The sequence below is a fragment of the Panthera onca genome, chromosome D1 (assembly GCF_046562875.1).
Source record: "Panthera onca isolate mPanOnc1 chromosome D1, mPanOnc1 haplotype 2, whole genome shotgun sequence".
In the NCBI taxonomy this organism is placed as follows: domain Eukaryota; kingdom Metazoa; phylum Chordata; class Mammalia; order Carnivora; family Felidae; genus Panthera; species Panthera onca.
The window spans coordinates 2,199,275-2,218,297 of NC_138348.1; the positions used below are offsets into that span (position 1 = coordinate 2,199,275).

Below are 19,023 nucleotides of genomic sequence, written 5' to 3' on the forward strand. Positions count from 1 at the left end.
GCACCGTGCTCCCCGCGGCTGCGGTGCCCCCGAGGAGCACCGGGTGCCCGGGGGACGGTCAGCCCCCTGAAGGACGCTGCGGCGAGGGGCACACACACATCGGCACGCGTGCGGGCGTCTCTCCGGGTTTCCCACAGCGGGGCCCCAGGCGCAAGGGCTGAGGGGGCCTACACGCGGACGTCCCCGAACTCCCCCACGGGGGCCACGGTGCCCGGTGCTGCCGTCAGTGCTGCATGAGACGGCGTCTCCCGACCTGACCACCCGGCACCGACCACCCTCGGGTCCGAGCAGGTGCCCAGCCTTGGCAGGTGTGCAGCCGAGCTGAGCCGACTCCACCCGCACCGTCCTCGACAGGGTTCTGCCGGGGATGCTCTGCCCCCCTCCCCCCGGCTGGGACCTGGCGACAAACGGCTGCCCTCCCCGCCCCACCCCCTTATCTCCGCGGCCAGCTTCGGGATCCGGGCAGCGGCCGGGGCCCGCCCTGCTGAGCCAGCCCTTCGCTGCCCCCGGAGCGCGGGACAGCGGTCGGAGCCGTGGCGGTGTGTTTGCTCAGCAGAACGAGAGGGGCCGACCGAGCGGCCTTTGTGTGGGTGTCAGCGGCCTCGCCAGTCTGAGCCTGCCTTTCTCCCGCTTAAATACCTCCAAATGCACCGGCGCGCAGAGGTCAGCCGATAGCGATCTGCAGGGGGAGAGATTTCCCGGCTGAGCTGCGCGGCCAAGTCGTGCCCTGCTGAGCAAGCACCCCGCAGCCGCTTCCGCACCAGGGCCGGGCCTGCGGGCGACAGGCGGCGGCACAGAGGACGCGCAGCCCTGCTGTCTGGAAAAGTTTATTACGGAGTCTCAGAGCCGGCGACGGCAGGTGAACACAATTCTCAATTTGGGACCCGAGAGCCACTGTAAACATCATCGAGCGTGGGGCAGTGTCACTAAGGACGCAGAGAGAAAGCCGTCAGGCCACCGACGGCTTGGTGTGAAAACTGAGTCCCCTGCTGTTTCATTTGAAGCTTCCGTTTTGAACCATTTGCAGGTACTCCTTGTGGAGCCTCTCCTGAGCTTCCAAAAGCTTCTTCAGCTTCTTGGCTTGCCCTTTGCTCAGCTCTTTGCCCTCGCTGTCATGTGTGGGCAGACCCTGGGGACGGAGGGCACGGGGGGTCACCTGCACGCACCTGACTCCCGCTCCCGGGCTCACAGACTCGCGCTAGGACGCGCCTGGGCGGGTACCCGCCACGGCGCACCAACCCCAGTCACCGAGAGGCCGGTCTGGGGCGCCCTCCTCCCGCCCGGGGGCGAGGGCCACTGTTCCCTCTGGAGGCAGCGTGGCTCAGTCCTGATGGGACCGGCCCAAGCGTAAGAACCAGTAAGGAAGACCCAAGGGTCTAGCGGCAAGGCAGCCGAGCCCCGTCGGAAGGAGGAGCCCTGGGGACAGCGCCCTCTCCTCCTGAGTCGCGTTCCCGGCCAGCTCAGGAGCGACACCTTGTCTCGGTTTAGCCAGGCCACGACTCAGTGCGGCCGCCGCCACGGCGGGGAGACTCGAGAGGCCACAGGCACTGACCCCGGATAGCGCCTCCCCCGGACTGAGCCCCAGACAGAATAGCCGCTCGCCCGAGGCTGGAGATCCCCACCATTTAGGAGCCCAACGAGGTTCTGAAAAGACAAAAACGGGCTCCTTACGTTTTCATCAAACTTGGAGTATTTGTCAGTCTCTGACAAGAACATCTCACTGGGTGAGATCTTCATCTTGGCCAGTTTCGCCGCCTGCAACACAGACCCTCCGTCACCGCAGCCGAGCCCACGAGGGGAAAGGCGTGACCTCGCATCACTCCCGCCCAGCCCCGGGTTCAGAGAGCGACAGAAGGCGGGGCGGAGCGAGTCAAAAGAGGGACAACCCAACACTGACGGAGCTTCACGGTTTTTCTACGGAACGTCGAGAAGCTCGTTCCGAACGATCACAGCAGCGGGAACCCGGGAGGGTGCCGCTGGTGGGTGCGGGCGCAGGCCAGGGTGGGCCCGGCTGGGCCCAGGGAGGCACAGAGAGCAGGGCTCGGGGTCAAAGTGTGCACTTCCTCCCAGGAGAGCCCGGGCCCCACACAGACGGCACGTGGTACCTCTTGTTCCTGTTTTTTCCTGGCGGCCCCCTCTTTCTTCTTTCTCTTCTCTTCTTCAACCTAGGGGGCAGCAGGGGCCCCATGAGCCAAGTCTGCCCCAGGGCCTCTGGGGGTGGGAGGCGGAATAAAGCAAGTGCCCGCCACCCCCCACTGCCTGGACTGTGACCTGGCCCAACCCACGGAGGGAGCGGGGAGCCCTCGTTCATTCCCCGCGGGGTGATGCCCAGGGGCCTCGAACCAGCACACGTGACAAGGTCCGGGGTGCGGCTGGCACGAAGGCAGGAGCAGAGCAGCGAGCCCGGCTGGGGGGCTCTGTCGGATGGGTGAGCGGAGAAGCATTGCGAGGGCCCAGAGGGTGGGGGGCGGGGAGGTACAGGGCAGCAGGTGCCAGGACACAGGGCCTGGGCCAGGGAAGGGGCCTGCAGGAGACAGGTGGAGGCCGGAAGCCCACCCCCACCCATAGCCTGCGTCAGCGCAGGGCCGAGGGGGGGCGGCCTGGGAGCAGGGGCGGGGAGGGGGTCCCCGGGCCCGGGTGTCGGGTGGTGCCCGTGAGGACAGGCGCAGGGCCCCAGCTGTGCCACCACCGATAGGAGGGAAGGGCAGGTGTGGGGAGTTGAGTCATGATACCGTCTTGGAATCTGGGGTTCTCAGGCGGGCGGCTGGGTAAAGGCAAGCGTGGGGCCAGAGAGAAGCGGGGCGGGGGGGGGGTCCCGGGCAGACAACCGTGGGACGGGGCGAGGTCAGGGGAGGGCCGGTGCAGCGGGCAGTGGCGCTATGGGAAGCTGCACCTGGGGCCGCGGCGAGCGCGAGCAGCAGCAGGCAGGGCCGCCCCCCTGCCGCCCTCAGCAGAGCCGCCGTCTGCCTCTGTGCCCCACGAGCACCTGCATGGGCAGAGCGCCAGCGGAGCAGAGCGGTAGGCTGACGTGTCTGCTTCCCGGCCCAGCCCGCAGGGATGGGACACAAGGCTGGGCCACGGGACGGGGCGGACACGGGAGGATCGGGGAGGCCAGCTATCGAGAACCTGCCCTGGCTCCTCGCCCTGTGAACCGCGCACCCGCCCCCCCGCTTCCTGGGCAGATGGAGGGGTGACTGGCGGGTCCCACCTCAGGGACAAAGGGGACAGCACTTCCGTAGGGCCAGGTACAGCCCAACATGTCAGCTGCACTTTACTGAAAGGGACCTATTCTCCCTCAAACCCCGGGAGGAGCTTTTTAAGAAGAGGGTCCTTCCTTAGAAGGCAGACCTTCCCGTCACTGGATCGCCCGGCGGTCACACGCAATTAGGTCTCCCCCGACACTCGCAGCCACGGGGCCTTAGCACAGGAGCTGGCACAGCACAGGGCACACGAACGCCGCGGGTCTCGCGTCCCCGTAAGCCCGCAGCGGCTCCAGCACCACTCACCCGTCTCTTCTCCTCTCTCTCCTTCAGCAAGGTCTCTCTGTCCCCCAGCTTGACCACGGTCGGCAGCCCTGAAAAGCCAAGTCTGTGAGACGGAGCCCGGCCTCCACGCCGCCCACGCGCCCCCTCGCCGCTCGCTTCAACGGCCTCAACGTTAACTGACGCGGGAAGGCCTTGCCGCTCGTGACGGAAAGCCCAGAGGTCGTAAGATAGGACAGGCCCCCTCAGTGTTTAAAATCTAATAATCTGCCAAAAGTCAAGCCCAAACCCCCACAAAGTCGGAAGACACACAGTGAAACCGGAGGACAATCCCATAGGCTGTCTCCCGAGTGACAGACAACAAGCAGGGGTGGCCGGTGGCCTAGCCGCCGAAACGCCCGTCAAACACAGGAGGTGTCCTGGACGGCCACAACCGCAAATCTACAAGGCCGGCCCCCAGGGGCCACGGGGGCACCACTCCGGGACCCCTCCTCACGTAAAACCCCAGCGTCCTCTGACCCTGTCCCAGAACTTTTTAAAAAACAGCCCCCCCCCCAGCCTCCTTCCCTCCTGCCCACCCACCACCCCCGAAGCTCCTTACGACGGGTCCCCAGAAGCAGCCAGGGGGACCCACCTTCGTGATCTTCGAGCCGCACCCCGAGCTCGGGCAGGACGTCGTCCCGCAGGGCGTCGCTGAGCTGCAGGACCTCAGGGACTATGGAAAAGACAGCAGCTCAGTCAGACCAGACACGAGGCGTGCCCAGGACGCGGCGGACGGGCGCCTTCCTGAGCGCCGCGGAGGGAGCCCAGGCCTGGGCACGAACGGGGCCGCTGCCAAGAGTGGCCACGGTCTGCGCCCTGCCCTAGGACGCCGATCAGAGGCAGGTGCTGTCTGAAGACACACACGGACTGGTCCCAGGGACTCTGAGCAGGGCAAGGTCAGGGCCGCCTGGGGGGTCTCAGTCAGTTAAGCGTCTGACTTCGGCCCAGGTCAGGATCTCACGGTTCGTGGGTTCGAGCCCCGCGTCAGGATCTGTGCTGACAGCTCGGACCCCGGAGCCTGCTTCTGATTCTGTGTCTCCCTCTCTCTGCCCCTCCCCTGCTCGTTCATTCTCTCTCTCTCTCTCTCTCTCTCTCTCTCTCTCTTAAATATTAAAACAAAACAAAACAAAACAAACAAAACAAAACACAAGAAAAAAAATAAACCACCCCAAGCACCTGGCCAACTGGGAAGGCATCCGGGAGTGCTGAGCCCCTGCAGCCCGGCACCATATTCCACACTCCAGGACCCAGGGACCCAAGGCCACCCGCACGTCCTGCAAAGGCTCCTTGCACTCTTCACATCGCAGTCAGGCCCAGGGCAGGCCCAGCGGTGACGAGTCTAGGCTCCCCCAGCTCCCCCATTTCCCCCTCGTTCTCGTGGTGAAACGTGCTCCCGTCCACACGCTCCCCCGCCCTCCACACGTCCTCGGGACTCCGCAAGATTCCAAGCCCCCACCAGCCAAGAGCCGGAAACGGGTCTGGAGGTTGGGGCGGACCCCAGAGCTGCCGGCATTCTCAGCGATGCGGGAGGCCCAGCCGAGGGGTGCGGGAGGGCCAGAGGCCTGGGGGACAGGCACAGGTGCGGGTGACCCTGCCTCGAGCACCAGCTCCACTGCGGGCACGCCGCTCCCGGCCAGGCCTCAGCCCACCCCCAGGCTTGGGCCAGAGTGATCAGAGGGCCCGGGAAGTCCAGGAGGAGGTACAGAGCCCGCCGTCCCACTGGCTTTGAAGTGACGCCCCGAAGAAAGAGCACACACACCCCGACCCAGCAGACGGGAGTGGGCAGGGGTGAGGTGGCCACCGACGTGGCCTTCAGACCTCGGTGGACGGTCCCTGCGGGTTCAGACGTTCTCAAACCTCCGTGTCAGTCTCTGTGAGTCCCAGAGGCAGAGCCAATGACCACAGGCTCGCTCCCTCCAGGCCGGGGACGGCGGCCTTTACGGCTCTGCGGCAGTGGTCACAGGGCGAGCCCGGCGGCCAGAGAGGCCCTGTTCCAGGAGGCTCAGTGCCGGGGATGAGGCGGCAGGGAGAAGCAGTCCGTCTGCCTTGGGGGAGAAGAGCACCTCGCTCAGGAGCTCCGCCGTGAGGACCTGACCTCCGTGAAGGACATTCAGCCGCAGTGACAGCCCCGCAGGTCGGCCGGTACCTGGGACCAGCCGCCTGCCAGGCGGGGCCGACGTTCACGTCTGTGAAGCGGGCACGTGCTGCCATCCCTGAGAGCTCACAGGGTCTGGTGGCGCCGGGACACTCTGTCGTTCACAGCCAGGTCCCAGACCGGATCGGCTCACGCTCCCAGAAGGCCGCCTGGCCCAGCCGCCACGCCCACCAAGTCCCGGGCTGGCCCAGCCCGCACCTGCGGAAATCAGCGCGGGAGCTGGGCTGTTACGGGCACGTCTGTCTCGGAAAGGTCTAACGGTCACAGACCACAGAACGAGGGTCTTCCGGTGTCGGGACAGGCGTGCCGGGGCCCGGCCTCGTCTCGCGGATGCACCGCGGCCGGCGTCTGCCGAGTCCGCCGCCCTCCCCCGGCACCCGCCGGCACCCTGGGGCCCAAGTGGTTCTGCGTGCCCTGGCCGCACCCCCGTGAGAGCACCTGTGCGGGAAACCGCGTGCCGCCCCCCACCCCTGCCCCTGCCCCCGTGCCGGCCCGGCGTGCCCACACCCTGCACTCGCACTCCGCCTCGTCCCTCTCTGCCGCCCTGACCCTGGCCCACGGGCTCGCGCACCGCCAAAAGGACAGGTGACGCACGGGCGGCGGTTCTGTGGTCTCAGAGGACTTCCGAGGCCCCTGCCCACGAGCACAGCCACCCCCGGGGCAGATTCCCCCTTCAAGATGCCGTCTGGAGAAAAGCCCTTTCAGCCTCCCCGGCACGGCTGATGGAACGCCACCCTTTACGCTCGCTCCCTGCCCTGGCCCTTGCCCTGCCCTGGCACCGTGAGAACGGCGGACCCCGGGCCGGGCGCTGAGCCAAGCTGACCGGACCCGGAAGGAGAGCAAGCCAGGGCCCGCGCCCACCGCCACCAGCCGCCCGGGGGGGGCTCCGCAGAGCTGAGGACAGTGGCCATCACCCCCACGCGAGACCTGCCCTGTGAACACAGCTCGGACCCCCCCCGGCTGGCTTTCTCCTCTGCCCTCTTCTGAGTCACGTACTGACGAGGCCCCGGGGTCCCACAAGTCGCCAAGGTAAGACGAACGGCCCAATGAGAGGCACGGGGGCGCAGGGCCGGAAGGGACCCCTCCCCGCCCCCCCCCATCCCCCCCAGAGAAGATGCACAGGTGGCCGAGAAGCCCGGGGAAAAGTGGTCGACATCAAGTGTCGTCGGGGAACCGTGCCCGTGAGAGGGCCCCTCCCCTGCTAGGAGGGCTGGAGGGTGGCCATCGCCTTCGTACAGCCAGGGGCAACGAGTGGCCGCGATGAGACATCGGAACTCCCCCCCCCCCCCCCCCCACGGCTGGCGGGAACAGGAAACCGCGCAGCCGCTGCGGGACGGCTTGGTGGTTCTTACAAAGTCACACGTGCAGCAGCCACGGGACCGCCACGACTCCACTCCTAGGTCCGTCCCCAACCCAGACGCTTGTACCCGCGTGTCCCGAGCAGCCACGAGGTGGGAACAGCCCGGAAGTCTGCCAGCAGCGGAACAGACACGGCGTGGCGCGTGCACTCGGGGGCGTTCCGTCCCGCCCGCACGAGGAACGCAGCCCCACACACGCCGCCACGCGGGGGACCCTCCGTGAGGCAAAAGAAGCCTCCGTGGCCGACGGGCGTGCGGGGCCCAGGCCACCCCAGGCCACGGGGACAGAAGGCAGGCTGGTGGGGACCGGGGGCTCACGGATCACGGCTGCTCCTGCGGCCGGTGGGAACCAGAAGGAGGCCGAGCACGGCTGCACGACTCGGGAAGCGCGAAACGCCAGTGGACTCGTTCACTTTAACGGCAGCTGGGTTTACTCGTGTGAAGTTTGCCTAAGTTGTTTTTATTCTTAAAAAACAGGAAAAGTCTGGTTGGATACTTTTGAGGAGTTCGATAAAGCATTCTTTAAAGAAAAAAAAGTTTTTTTTTGTAATTTTAGAGAGTGTGCAAGTCGAGGAGAGGGGCACAGACAGAGACGGTGACAGAGGATCCCAAGCAGGCTCCACACTCAGCACAGGGCCCAACGGGGCCTCGATCCCACGACCCTAAGGTCATGGCCTGAGCCGAAATCAAGAGTCGGACGCCCAACAGACTGGGTCACCCAGGCGCCCCTCAATAAACCATTCTTAAACTAAACGTCTGGAAGCACCAGGTCTCCACAGCTAACATGACCTTATAAGAGAAGCAGAGAGGGGCCTTGCCTCCGGGGTGGCTGGGGACAGGCGGGAGGACAGGGCGCAGACAGCACGACGGCCGGGACTCCGGGAGAGGCCCCGCCGCACTGCCTGCCATGTCCCCAGAGCGGAGCTGGGGCTCCGGGGCGAGCTGCAGCCTGGCTGCCGAGCCTGGGGCTGGGGTGGGACCCGGACTGGGCAGGGCTGTCATGTGGAGAAGGGGCGCAGGGAGGGCGGGGCCGTGACTTGGGATGCCCTGAGCGGCAGGGCAGACGCAGAAGAGCCGCTCCCAAGGGTGCGACCACATAGGCTCGGACCCCGGCACCGCTCTTCCAGGGAGGAGACAGCCCCACAGCCACTCGAGGGCCCAGAAAAGACGGGCCTCCCTGGGTACAGCCCGGGGCGCCCCAGCCAAGTGTGCCAGCCACAAGGACCTCGCGGCCCTGTCCACTCTAAGGGGCTCCGACAGCAGCAGATTCTAGAAAAAGAGGGTTTCCGTCGCGGTCCTCCGTGAATGAGCAACAGCTCAGAAGCGTTTTGTATGAAACCAAAGAGACAGCCCCACCGCCCCCGGTGCGAACCCAGAGCCAAGACCCCTACCAGCACCTCCCTCGCGGGCCCCTCCTGGCATGGGGCTCAGAGTCCACGGAGCCCGGGCCCACAGGAAGGGGGTGTCCGTCGGGGCTGAAGGCAGGAGGAAAACAGCGGGCACGGAACAGGGAGGGCTCGGGAGGGGACACAAAGGGCCGTGGGAATCCCCCGAAGGACGAGCGAATGAACACGATGTGACAAGCACACACGGGGTATTACCCAGCCTCAAAAAGGAGGGAGACTCTGACACCGTGGCATCTGTTGGGACACAGATGGACCTGGAAGACGTCAATGACACCGAGTGATATGTGCTGTCACCGAGGCACAAGTGCTGAGGATTCTACGTGTATGAGGTCCCCAGAGGGACCAAGTTCATAGAGAGCGAAGGTGCAACGGTGGGCACCACGGCCGGCACAGAGGACGGAGGTTAGCGCTTAATGGGACAGAGGGTCAGTTTGGGAGCATGGAAGGTTCTGGAGAGGATGGTGGGGACGGGTGCTTACCAGCAAGAATGTGCCTAATGCCCCTGAGCGGAGCACCTGCACGTGGTTAAGACAATAAATTTTACGTTCTGCACCTTTTACCAAAAATGAAAACACAAAGGGGAAACGGCTCTTGTCTCCCCCACCCCCACCCCGGGCCCCCCGCCGAGCTCTGACCACAGGCACATCCCTGCTCCTGTGACTTCCCAATTTCCCAAGCCTCTCCTGGTCAGACACCCCCACACCCCATCCCTCCTGGCCAGGGCTGAGCTCTGGCCCTTTACTGGGGAAACTGTCTCCTACTCCTGTGTCAGGCAAGCGCCTGGACCTGGGAGACTCGGCCGAGTGAATGAACCAGGACCTGCCCTGAGCCTCTCGCTCTGTCTCCACGGCCAGCCCAAGGTGCTCGACAAACAAAAACTCAGCACTTGCTGCTGCTGTCGGGTCGGGAGGGAGATGGGGTAGGGACAAGGGTGATGCCGCCTTCGGCCCGGAAGGCTTTCCCCATCTGCGGACCGAGGTCCACAGGCCCCGGGTCTCTGGCTCACGGACGGTTCCCTATCCGCAGGGCCCCAGGTCTGCGCGTCCCAGGTCATCGCCTCGGGTAGGATGACCTCTCTAGCCACCTGAGCCTCAGGGTCGCACAGCGCAGCAGGTGGGGAAAGCAATACGGCATACACACAATGACCCCCGTCCTGACTGGCCACTTGGCCTTGTCCATCTACCAGAGCAACAAACGTAACAGAGCAGAGAAGCGGCCGAGGAAAAGCAAGACCGAACTGTCCCCCAAACCGGTCGACGGGCACCGCTCTCAGGGCCTGAGCAGGGACGTGGCTGGTCAGGGCTGCTGTGCTCAGCCTCCCATGGCCCTGGTTCCCCAGAACCTGCCAGGAAGGATGCCGTACAGCCGGGGGGAGGGGGGGAAGAAATGCCCAGGCTGCGCGGCCCCCCGACAAGAACAGTCACCCCCAAACCCGAGACACCAGCACTGTCAATGCTGTTGGACAAGTCAGCACAGGACCTGAACGTCCACCCGTTTTTTAGCTGCTTTAAAACGGCGTGAGGGCCAGGTGTTAGAGACAGAGAACCCTGCTTATTCAACTGGTCCAAACGCCACAGCCCCGGCCTAAAGCCCTCTGCTCCCCACAAAAGCACCGTCAGATCCCGGCTCCTCCCCGAGGGGCCCGTGGCCTCGGCTGGGGGGGGGGGGGGGCCCTCCCGCCCTCTTGCTCTGCCCTCCCCGGCACAGGCCCAGGCCTGCTCATTCCTCTTCACGGTGCTGCTTCCTCCAGAGGCTCCCCGGCCAGGCCACACCGCTGGGCCCTCTGCCCGCTCCACCCGCAGGACACCCTGCCAGGACCTCCTGCTCTGCGGGAGTGGCGGCCAGATGAGCTCCAGGTGGGACTTCCCAGCACAGAAAGGCCTGGGGAGGGAGCACAGCACAAGAGGTGACAGGTGGCATCTCCGGTGAGCGAGTCCAGCATGACCCTGGCAAGGCTCAAACCTTCCCGCTCTCCTTTCCACTCCGTGAAATGCCGAGCCTTGAGCCAGGCAGGTGAGTGTGAGCTCAGCCTGGCAGCCCCGGGCCCCCGCTCACCATGCCAGCCCCTGGCCGCCGATTCGGCAAGGGCGGAGAGGCGTCCCGGCCTGGCAGCTCCCGGGAGGCTCCGCCCTCACCCGGCTGTCCTGCCCCGCGGGGACACTTGGGAGCTAGAGACGACGTGGCCGTCACGACTGGGGGCGCCGTGCTAACCCCCGAGCTCGCCCCCGCCGGGCCAGGTGGAACCTCACCTTTCTGCTCTCGGGCGATCTTCCGCACGCCTTCTCGGAAGTCCGACAACACCTGCAGGTAGGGCATGACCGTGGACTCGAGCTGCGGAGAGAACGATTTCGCTCAGAGACCAGCTCGGCCCGTACTTGAGGACGGGCTTCAGCACGCGCTGCGGAGCTGGGCCGCCTGCACACTGCCCGTGGCTCCGCTGCCACGACCGGGGCCCCGTGTGGACGGCGGGAGCCGGGGCCCGGCCGAGAGCCTCCCCTCCAGCCCGGCCGGACGGGCTCCACAAGCCGCACCGCTCAACCACTCGAGGGAGCAGCTCCGTCCCAGGCCAGACACACGCTTGTTAAGAAACACCCGTGTTCACAGCGAAACGGTTCGACGCAGGTGAGTCTGCAAGATGGGCTGCCTTCGGACAGGCCGCCGCCGTCCCCCCGGGCTGGGACCTGCGGCCACACGCGCTCCCGTGTGAGGCCAACCAGCGCCTCTGAGAACCGTCCACCATCCACGCGCGCTCGCACCCGCTCCACGGCGCGCTCCCCGCAGCACCACGGAGGCGGCCACGGAACGCAAAGCCCGCCAAGGAAGGGAAGCCGACGACGGCAGAACCCGAAGCAAAGAAACAGTGATTTTATAAAAACTCTTTCTGTTACAGCTTTCCTATTTTTCTAGCAGGCTTTTAAGCAAGGTCTCTCCCTGCCTCCTCATTAAGTCATCCGGCGGCTGGGTAACCCAAGCAATGACCAGTAAACGCAGAAGCGGGCTAGGCCTCCCCGGGCCCATTCCCGCACCCGGGCTGGGGCGTGGCCGTCCTGCAGGGGAGGGGCCGGGCTTCTGGGGTTTAGGTCTGGATCTCCACCAGGCTGAGGCAGCTGTGGTGAGCCTCGGGGCAGAGGGGCAGGGGCCTCAGCCAGCACGCCTGGGGGTGCGTCTGGAGGAGGCGGGCCCCCAGCGGTCCTCCCTGCTCCCTCAACAACTCAGGTTTGGGGCAGGTGCACACCCTTCAAGGCCCGGCCCTGTGGCCTCTGGCAGCTCACCTGGCTCGTTCCCCGGGGCTGCTTATCCCAAAGGGCCCGCTGAGGTCACCTGGAAAGGCTCCCACCCCACCACCGCATTTGGAAGTATCTTTAAGGGGTGCCTGGGTGGCTCAGTCGGTTAGGTGTCCGACTTCTGCTCAGGTCATGATCTCGCGGCTTGTGGGTTCGAGCCCCGCGTTGGGCTCTGGGCTGACAGCTCAGAGCCTGGAGCCTGCTTCGGATTCCGTGTCTCCCTCTCCCCCTGCCCCTCCCCTGCTCGTGCGCTCCCTCTCTCTCTCTCTCTCTCAAAAAAAAAAAAATAAACACTAAAAACTTTAAAAAAAGAGGTATTTTTAAGTTCGAAAGCGATGGTCTCTAATGTAGGAAGTTTTTTTTTTTCCCCTGGGAAATAAAAAAAAAATCTGGTATCGCTGACACAAGAGAAAACAGCTTCCTTTTCTGAAAAGCGCCAAAAATGATGAAGCCTCGGGGCTCAGACAGGCCTTCTTAAGTCAATTCTCGGGGAAACACCTCCAAGCTCCCCTGAAGGACAGAGTTTTCACACCAGCCGCTATCACGAAACCATCTTAAAGAGGTTTTGCCCTTCCGCCCTGTACTTGGTTCCTGTTTTCATTTAAGTTACATTTAAATATCTACACTCGCATTCCAATCAAACCACAGGGATCATTCCGGAGCAGGGGTGGGGCGTGGAAGCAGTTCTGACAAGGCACACACTCCAGGAGAGTCGGTCACCAGGTCACCACGCAGCGGCTCCCAGCCACAAGGGTGACACCAGCTGCTTCTGCTGAACCTTCTCCCCATCAAGACGCGCGGACCAGCGTGGGATCTGATCCACACGAGCAAGGACGTGAGCGCCTGTGAACCCGGGCCGTGTGGCTGTGGCTTCTTCAGAGACCGTCCCAGCTAGCCTGCTCTCCCGGGACCACCTCACACAGACAGCACGGCAGCGCGGTTCCCTGACAAATGGCCGGGAGCAAGGCCCTGGCTGCCCCTGCACACGCACTGGGGTAGCCGACTGCTCAATTCTCCCAGCCAGGCCCAGGCGTGACCCGGGGCTCAGTCCGGAAGGTCCAGCGCAGGTGGGACCTAACGTGGGTCTCCAAATGTCCACAGGCTCGGCCAAGGAGGGGGAACAAGGAAGGCACGGAGCAGGTGTGGAGGGTGAGAGCGTGCTCCTCTGCATGGGCACGCTTCCCGGGGGCGGGGCGACCCAAGGGAGGGGGCTTCTCTGCACCAGGTGCACTTATACTCACATTTAGGCTGCTCCCAGGTCCTCTGACCGGGAATCCCAGGGAGCTTTCCTCTTCTATGGCCCCAAAGACCTGGAAGAGAAACGGACGTGCGGGAGCGTGTAAAGAGGTCCCGAGAGGCGGCCCGCGGAGGTCGGGTCCAGGAAACACGCTGCTGCAGATGGGTAGGGGGAGGCGGGGCAGACGGCCTCGCCGGGTGGAGGGAGACGCCAGGCCCGAGGGTGCCCCCCTCCCCTGCCCTCTCCGGCCCGCTCTCGGTGAGGCCACTGGGCAAGAGGGGGCCGGAAGGGCAAGGAGGCCGACCCCAGAACGCGTGAGCACGGAGGGCAGCTGCACGCAGGTGCTCTCTGAGGCGCAGGAGCGCAGCGGGGGCGAAGGACGGGACGGGTCTCGGCTTCCGAACGGCACGATTCGCCGTGCCGCCCGGGGCCTGACCGCCTGCGTGCACACAGCCCGGCGAGCACACGGCGGCCTGTGCCTCCAGGGAGCCGCCTACCTTGAGCATGTGGGTGAGGTACCGAGCGATGCTTCCCAGCAGAGCCCGGTTGGGCCTCCTCCTCGCGGCCTTCCGGGCCGCCATGTAGAGGTTGCACTGGCCGACCAGAGCCCGCATCTCTTCCAGGACCGTGCGCGTGTCGACGTTATCACAGAGGGCCTCGTGCACCGCCGTCTTCTTGTCGTAAAAGCTGAGTAAGAGGAGGCAGCAACGTCAGCCAACGGACACACTGCCAAGAACCCCCGCGGGCCAGCGCGCCCCGGGCGCGACGGCTGCCCGACCCCAGAGGCACGTCTCCCTCCTACCTCTTGTTCAGCTCTGACTCTTCGTCTTCCCACTTTTCAAACCGACCGGTTATGTCAACAGGGGCTCGGAGGATGTCTTTCACGTTTAAGAAAAACTCCTGAAGTCAGAAAGTTCCGTTTAATGGCGTTTAGAAACCTCTGCCCTCCGGGGAAGCACCGAGGAGAGGCTGTTGGAGGGGAGCACATCTCCTTCAGGTAAGATCTGGGGAGCCACGGCACGCCGGCAGCACCCCAGGGCCGGCCGAGACGGGGAAAGGTTTTCCTTCGAGACGGAAACGCGTCCCGGCGTTAGCCTGAGACGCTGGTCCGGCCGACGCCACGGGTCCGAGCGAAACGAGGCGCACGAGCGCTCCTGACGCCAGCGGGCGCCAGGGCTTTCGGGAAGGGGGCACGGGGCTGGGCGGCCCCGGGCGAGGCTGCTCTCGCCAGTCTCCGGTCCTCCACTGGGGGCGGGGGGGGGGGGGGGGGGGGCGGTCGCGGTCCCGCCGCGGCTGAGCCGAGGCGTCCCCGCCCCGGGGGAGGCGGGCACTTACGTTCATGAACTTCTCGTACTGAAGCGCGGACTCCATGGTGTTGCTCGAGTAGTCCAGAGTGTCCTTCCACGAGTGCATGAGGAAGGCCAGCCGCAGCTGCCGTGCTGGGGGAGGAGACGGCACAGTGGTCCCCCCACCCTCCCGAGCAGCCACCGCCGTCGCGCATCCAACAAGAGGGGCGCTCGGGTCTTTGGGAGAGGCCAAGTTCTTACCCGAGTGCTTCTGCAAGGCGTCTTTGATGGTGATGAAGTTCTTGAGCGATTTGGACATCTTGCAGCCCGCGATGGTCAGGTGGCCCGTGTGGAGGAAATAGCGGACCCAGCAGTCGTTGTCGAAGTAGGCCTGCTCGGGGGGTGGGGGGGGGGGGGGGGTGGGGGGCGGAGGGGGCAAGGTCGGGCACACGAGGCAGCTGCTGGCAGGGGCAGGGGCACGCTCCGTGAGCACTCTGTGTCCCCCACGATGCAGAACAGGGGGGGCTGCCTTTTCCAGCTGGGGAACGGGGGCCCAAGGGACGGCCCTGGACCAACGATGCAAGAGGTAACCACCGCGACCACCCCAGGCCTGTCTGTTGTCCAAGGTCAGGCTGTTCAGGTGGGAAATCGGACCCAACAACTAGGGTTCAAGTTCCACTGGCAAGACCCTGATGTGGAAATCAGGCTCCACGCAGCACCCCGCTGGCAGTGCCCTCGGCTTCTTCCTCCCCCGCAGGGAGAACTCGAGGCCCCCCAACCGGAACAGCAACCCCGGCCTCTGCCCACCTCTGACTGGGCCAGCTCGTTGTCGTGGTGGGGGAACCGGAGGTCGAAGCCCCCTCCGTGAATGTCCATCGAGGCTCCCAGGAGAGCGCTTGCCATGGCCGAGCACTCGATGTGCCATCCCGGACGCCCCTAGGGACCGAGATGACCCGGTGACCGATGGCCAACCCTCTGCGTCCGGGCCTTCAGTTACCCCAGCGTTCATGAGCCTCCAAATCTCCGGGCCTTACTGGAACAGGGGTTATGTTCCACACGTGAAAAACTCAGGGGAGCCCACGGCAGGCCATGAAGGCCAAGTAAGGCTCATGTAACCCCCAGAGCCGCCCAGCACTCGACCAGAAGCAGATGTCTACACCCCCTCCCGCAGCCTTGGGCCAGGGGCACTGTTGTCACAGGGGACATCAGACAGTGGACTCATCTCCAGGAGCGGGTAACACTCAGAGTCAAAGGCCCCCAGGACAGAGGGGCCACGGAGGTCGTCCAATCCTCCGGGAAGGAGTCCCAAAAGGGACGTCTCGTGCCCCGAGGCCCACGAGGCTCTGTGGCATCTGGGTCCCCGCCAGCAACCGGGTCCCGCCGTCACCGCAGCCCCACCCCTTCCCAGGGGCCCACCTTTCCCCACGGGCACGGCCAGGACGGCTCGCCGGGCTTGGAGGCTTTCCACAGAGCGAAGTCATTGGGGGACCGCTTCTCACTCAGGCGGTCTGCCGAGACGCTCAGGTCACCTGCGGACACGAGGGAACCAGGTCACCCGGTGCTGCCCGGCGGGCGGACCAGTGTCGCCGCGGGGCCCCCGCTGGGAGCGGCTGGCCGACACTTCTGGTTTGCGCGGATTTCCTCAGCCGGTGCTGCGGCTTCACAGCAAGACTTCGGTGCTGCCCCGCGGTTTGAGGGCGACCACCCGGGACCGGACCACGCCTGCCGCTTCCTCAGACCCTCCTCCCCGCCTTCCCCTCATGGCCGTGGCCCGGGGCCAGGGTGAGCCACGGGGCTCCGGTCTGAGAGGTGAGGCCGTGGCAGGGTGGCAGCCCTCGGTGGGGCGGGCTCGTCTCGGCGGCCCGCACGGCTCCCGGTTCTGGGAGGTCTGAGAACCAGCCAACCCGCTCTGTGCGGCTCCTTGGCCCTCCAGCTCGGCCCCATAGATGGCGAAGCGGGACGTCACCGCTCCTCCTGGCTGAGCTGGGCTCCCAGACGCGGCCCCCCAGGAGAAAGCCGTGGCCAGTCACGGCCGGGCCCCCAGGGGCAGGCCAGCCTGGGGTGGGAGCAACAGGAAAGGACAACGCCATCACCCCGGGACACTTCCCTGGGCCACACGCAGGAGCCGTGGCGCCCACGGACCCACCGGCTGCCGAGAGAATGAAGGAACGCCTCCGGCCAGTCCCCCTCACAGCGGGGCCAGGTGAGCGGGGCCAGCGCGGGGCATGGTCCCCGGGCCCCGTGCGTGGTCTCCACGCCGCCTGGTTGGTCCTGGGTGCTGTCGCCCCCCCCATGGACAACAGCGGAACAGGAACGACAGACTCCTCCCAGGGCCCACAGTTGCAGACACAGCGGACCTCAAAGACGGCCACCGTTCAAGCAACAGGGCAGGCGACCCGAGAAGAGCGGAGGGAGAGCGCGCGCAGGACATTTTTACGACAGACCTGACGCCTATGACACGGGCACTATAAGTAGAATACTTGGGAACAACGAGAAGACCCGGAAAACAACGCCACGGTCACAGACGAAGGCTGACATGTACTGTCAGTTTCCAGGTGCCCCCGTGTGCAGGTTTCTGGGTTGTTTTAGTCTCTGCAAACAAAACACACATCCACACCCAGCAGGACAGACTCCACCCCGGTCTCACGTCTCTTTCTCACTGAGCCAGTCACCACATCACACCAGCCGCTCAAAGACGATGTGACGAGCCGTCATGACACCCCTCTGGCCAGCCTGTATTTAGCCGACAGCGTGCATCCAGGCTTTTAATTTTCACGCTAACGAACACACTTACTATGAACGTACCTGACTTTTCAGAAAATTTTTTGGAAAGTTCTGTAACCGAGGACCCCCTTTCACACACACCCCTCCCCACACCGTTTGCCAAATGCCACTTTGGGGGACACCTGATAGTTGCTCTAGACTCTTCAAGAGGAGTAAGTCACACGACCCCTGCTACTCTCCTGGTGTCCTTTCTCGTCTCCCTCCTGAGGCACCCAAAGTGACCCCAGGCACAGCGGGTTCGTGCCTTCTGCCTCCCCGATGCCCCGCACCCCGAGATGGCTCTGGGCCCCTTCTCCCCCGGAGCCCCACATCCCAGCGTCCATGCAGTGAGGGGCCTTGTGCCGTCAGCACAGCCAGGGAAGTGGAACTGTCCCCGAAGGAGGGCGTGACCCCCCCCTTGTCCCTTTATATTCGCTGTCGGATCTACTGCTTTGGCCCCCGGAACACAAAGATTCTGACGTCAGTCTGGGAAAAAAGATCCAAGAACAAGTGACATTTAAGACCCCGGGGCGCCTGGCTCGGTCGGATGAGCACGAGGCTCTTGATCTCAGGGTCGTGAGTTCAAGCCTCGTGTTGGATGTGGAGGTTACTGGAAAGGACAAAAGAGAAAAAAGAAGAAGAGAAAGCAGAAAGAAAAAGAACGCAGCTGGGGCAGATGGTGCGGGGTCCCTAGCGCGGCGGGCAACCCCCGTCTCTGGGGCTCTCCCTGCCCCCCAACTGGACGCCGCCCCTGGCCGCGCTGGGCCGAGCGGCGCGGTCCCGTCCTCCCGGGCTCTCGCAGACGCCACCGTCTCTAGTCCCGTGCAGCCCTGTCTGGACGTATTTTCGAATCTTCTGTGTTTATTCATCGGTCCCGCTAGCGGGTTTTCTGTATCGCAAATCCTTGCGAAGAACCAGCTGTTGACTGTTTCAATTACCGCTATTTCAGGCACCTCTTCTTTGAGGCTCTGCTGCTCCTTTCGGGGCTTTTCTGGCAGCTGGCCCCGCTCATTTGCCGTCTGCGTTTTTTCACAACTACACGTAACACGTCAGGCGGCCCGGAACTGGCGCGAGAGCTCCCCCAGTCCGGTGGGGGGGGGACCGTGCGGCCCTCCTGTGTCCGTTCAGTTTCAAACCCGGAGTGACCTCCACTGCGGCTCTGGTGCGACTTTAAACAGGCCCGGACGTCCCCTCAGTGCGGGTGTCCAGCCCAGCGCGCCATGGGCAGAAGCTGTGGTCCTCGTGAGGAGCAACTCCTCCTGCGGCCTGGCGTGGGTCCCACGCGGGCTTATGGGAGGGCCCTGCCCTCATTCGCGTGTGTGAAGGCCCGTCTGCTAGACAAAGCCCCGCTGCCCGCGTACCTCGACCCCTCTGCATCTTGGGGGCCTCGGCCCGTCTGAGCAACCCATGCGTGGGGCGTGCCCGGCACCTCTCGTGCACACCAGGGTGCGTCCCTGATGCCGCAGGGATGCGGGGGCCCCGCTGCCGGTCCACCCAAGTCTGTGACCATCCTCTGAGGACACGGGTGACTCAGCATCGTGACGGGACCTCCTTTACTCTGCGGGATGTCTTCAGCGACCCTCGGGGTGGCCGGGGAGCTCAGGGGGCTGAGCGTCTGACTCTTGGATTTGGTTCGGGTCACGATCTCATGGTTCATGAGTTCCAGCCCCAAGTCAGGCTCTTCTCCCTCTGCCCCCTCGCCCCCGCTCGCGTGTGTGCACAGAGGCATTCTGTCTCTCTCTCTTTCCGTCTCAAATAAAAAACTTAAAAAAGAGAAAAAAAAGAGAGAGGAACCAGGGATTCTGAGGCGCCGCCCAGAATCAGAACATGCCCACAAAGACCTGACCTGGCAATTCTTGCCCCGCGTTCCTGCCTTGCTCGTCCCGGGGCACCTTTAAGACAGCTGCGCAGAGCTGAGCCCGCAGAAAGCGGTGACTGCCACCCCAACCGCCTGACAAGGACCAGGGTCCCGCTTCGCCACTGTCTCCCATTCCCCCGGGACAGAGGGCC

The 19,023-nt window shown here is 64.7% G+C and overlaps 1 protein-coding gene across 4 annotated transcripts in view; it reads right to left on the reverse strand.

Moving 5' to 3' along the window:
• Positions 1-814: 814 nt before the first annotated feature.
• The window catches only part of CARS1 (cysteinyl-tRNA synthetase 1), a 44,520-nt gene continuing 26,311 nt past the window's right edge, over positions 815-19,023 (reverse strand). For 2 of the 4 annotated variants that reach the window (XM_081790198.1, XM_081790197.1), the window contains 13 exons: positions 15,667-15,779; positions 15,058-15,186; positions 14,512-14,641; positions 14,300-14,403; positions 13,767-13,864; positions 13,462-13,651; positions 12,969-13,037; positions 10,693-10,774; positions 4,117-4,197; positions 3,507-3,574; positions 2,106-2,165; positions 1,672-1,755; positions 815-1,129 (listed from right to left, as the gene is read on the reverse strand). In XM_081790198.1, the coding sequence (XP_081646324.1) occupies positions 995-1,129; positions 1,672-1,755; positions 2,106-2,165; positions 3,507-3,574; positions 4,117-4,197; positions 10,693-10,774; positions 12,969-13,037; positions 13,462-13,651; positions 13,767-13,864; positions 14,300-14,403; positions 14,512-14,641; positions 15,058-15,186; positions 15,667-15,779 (1,343 nt within the window). In that variant the 3' untranslated portion in view covers positions 815-994. The other 2 variants (XM_078433818.2, XM_078433817.2) reach the window with 2 other exon arrangements.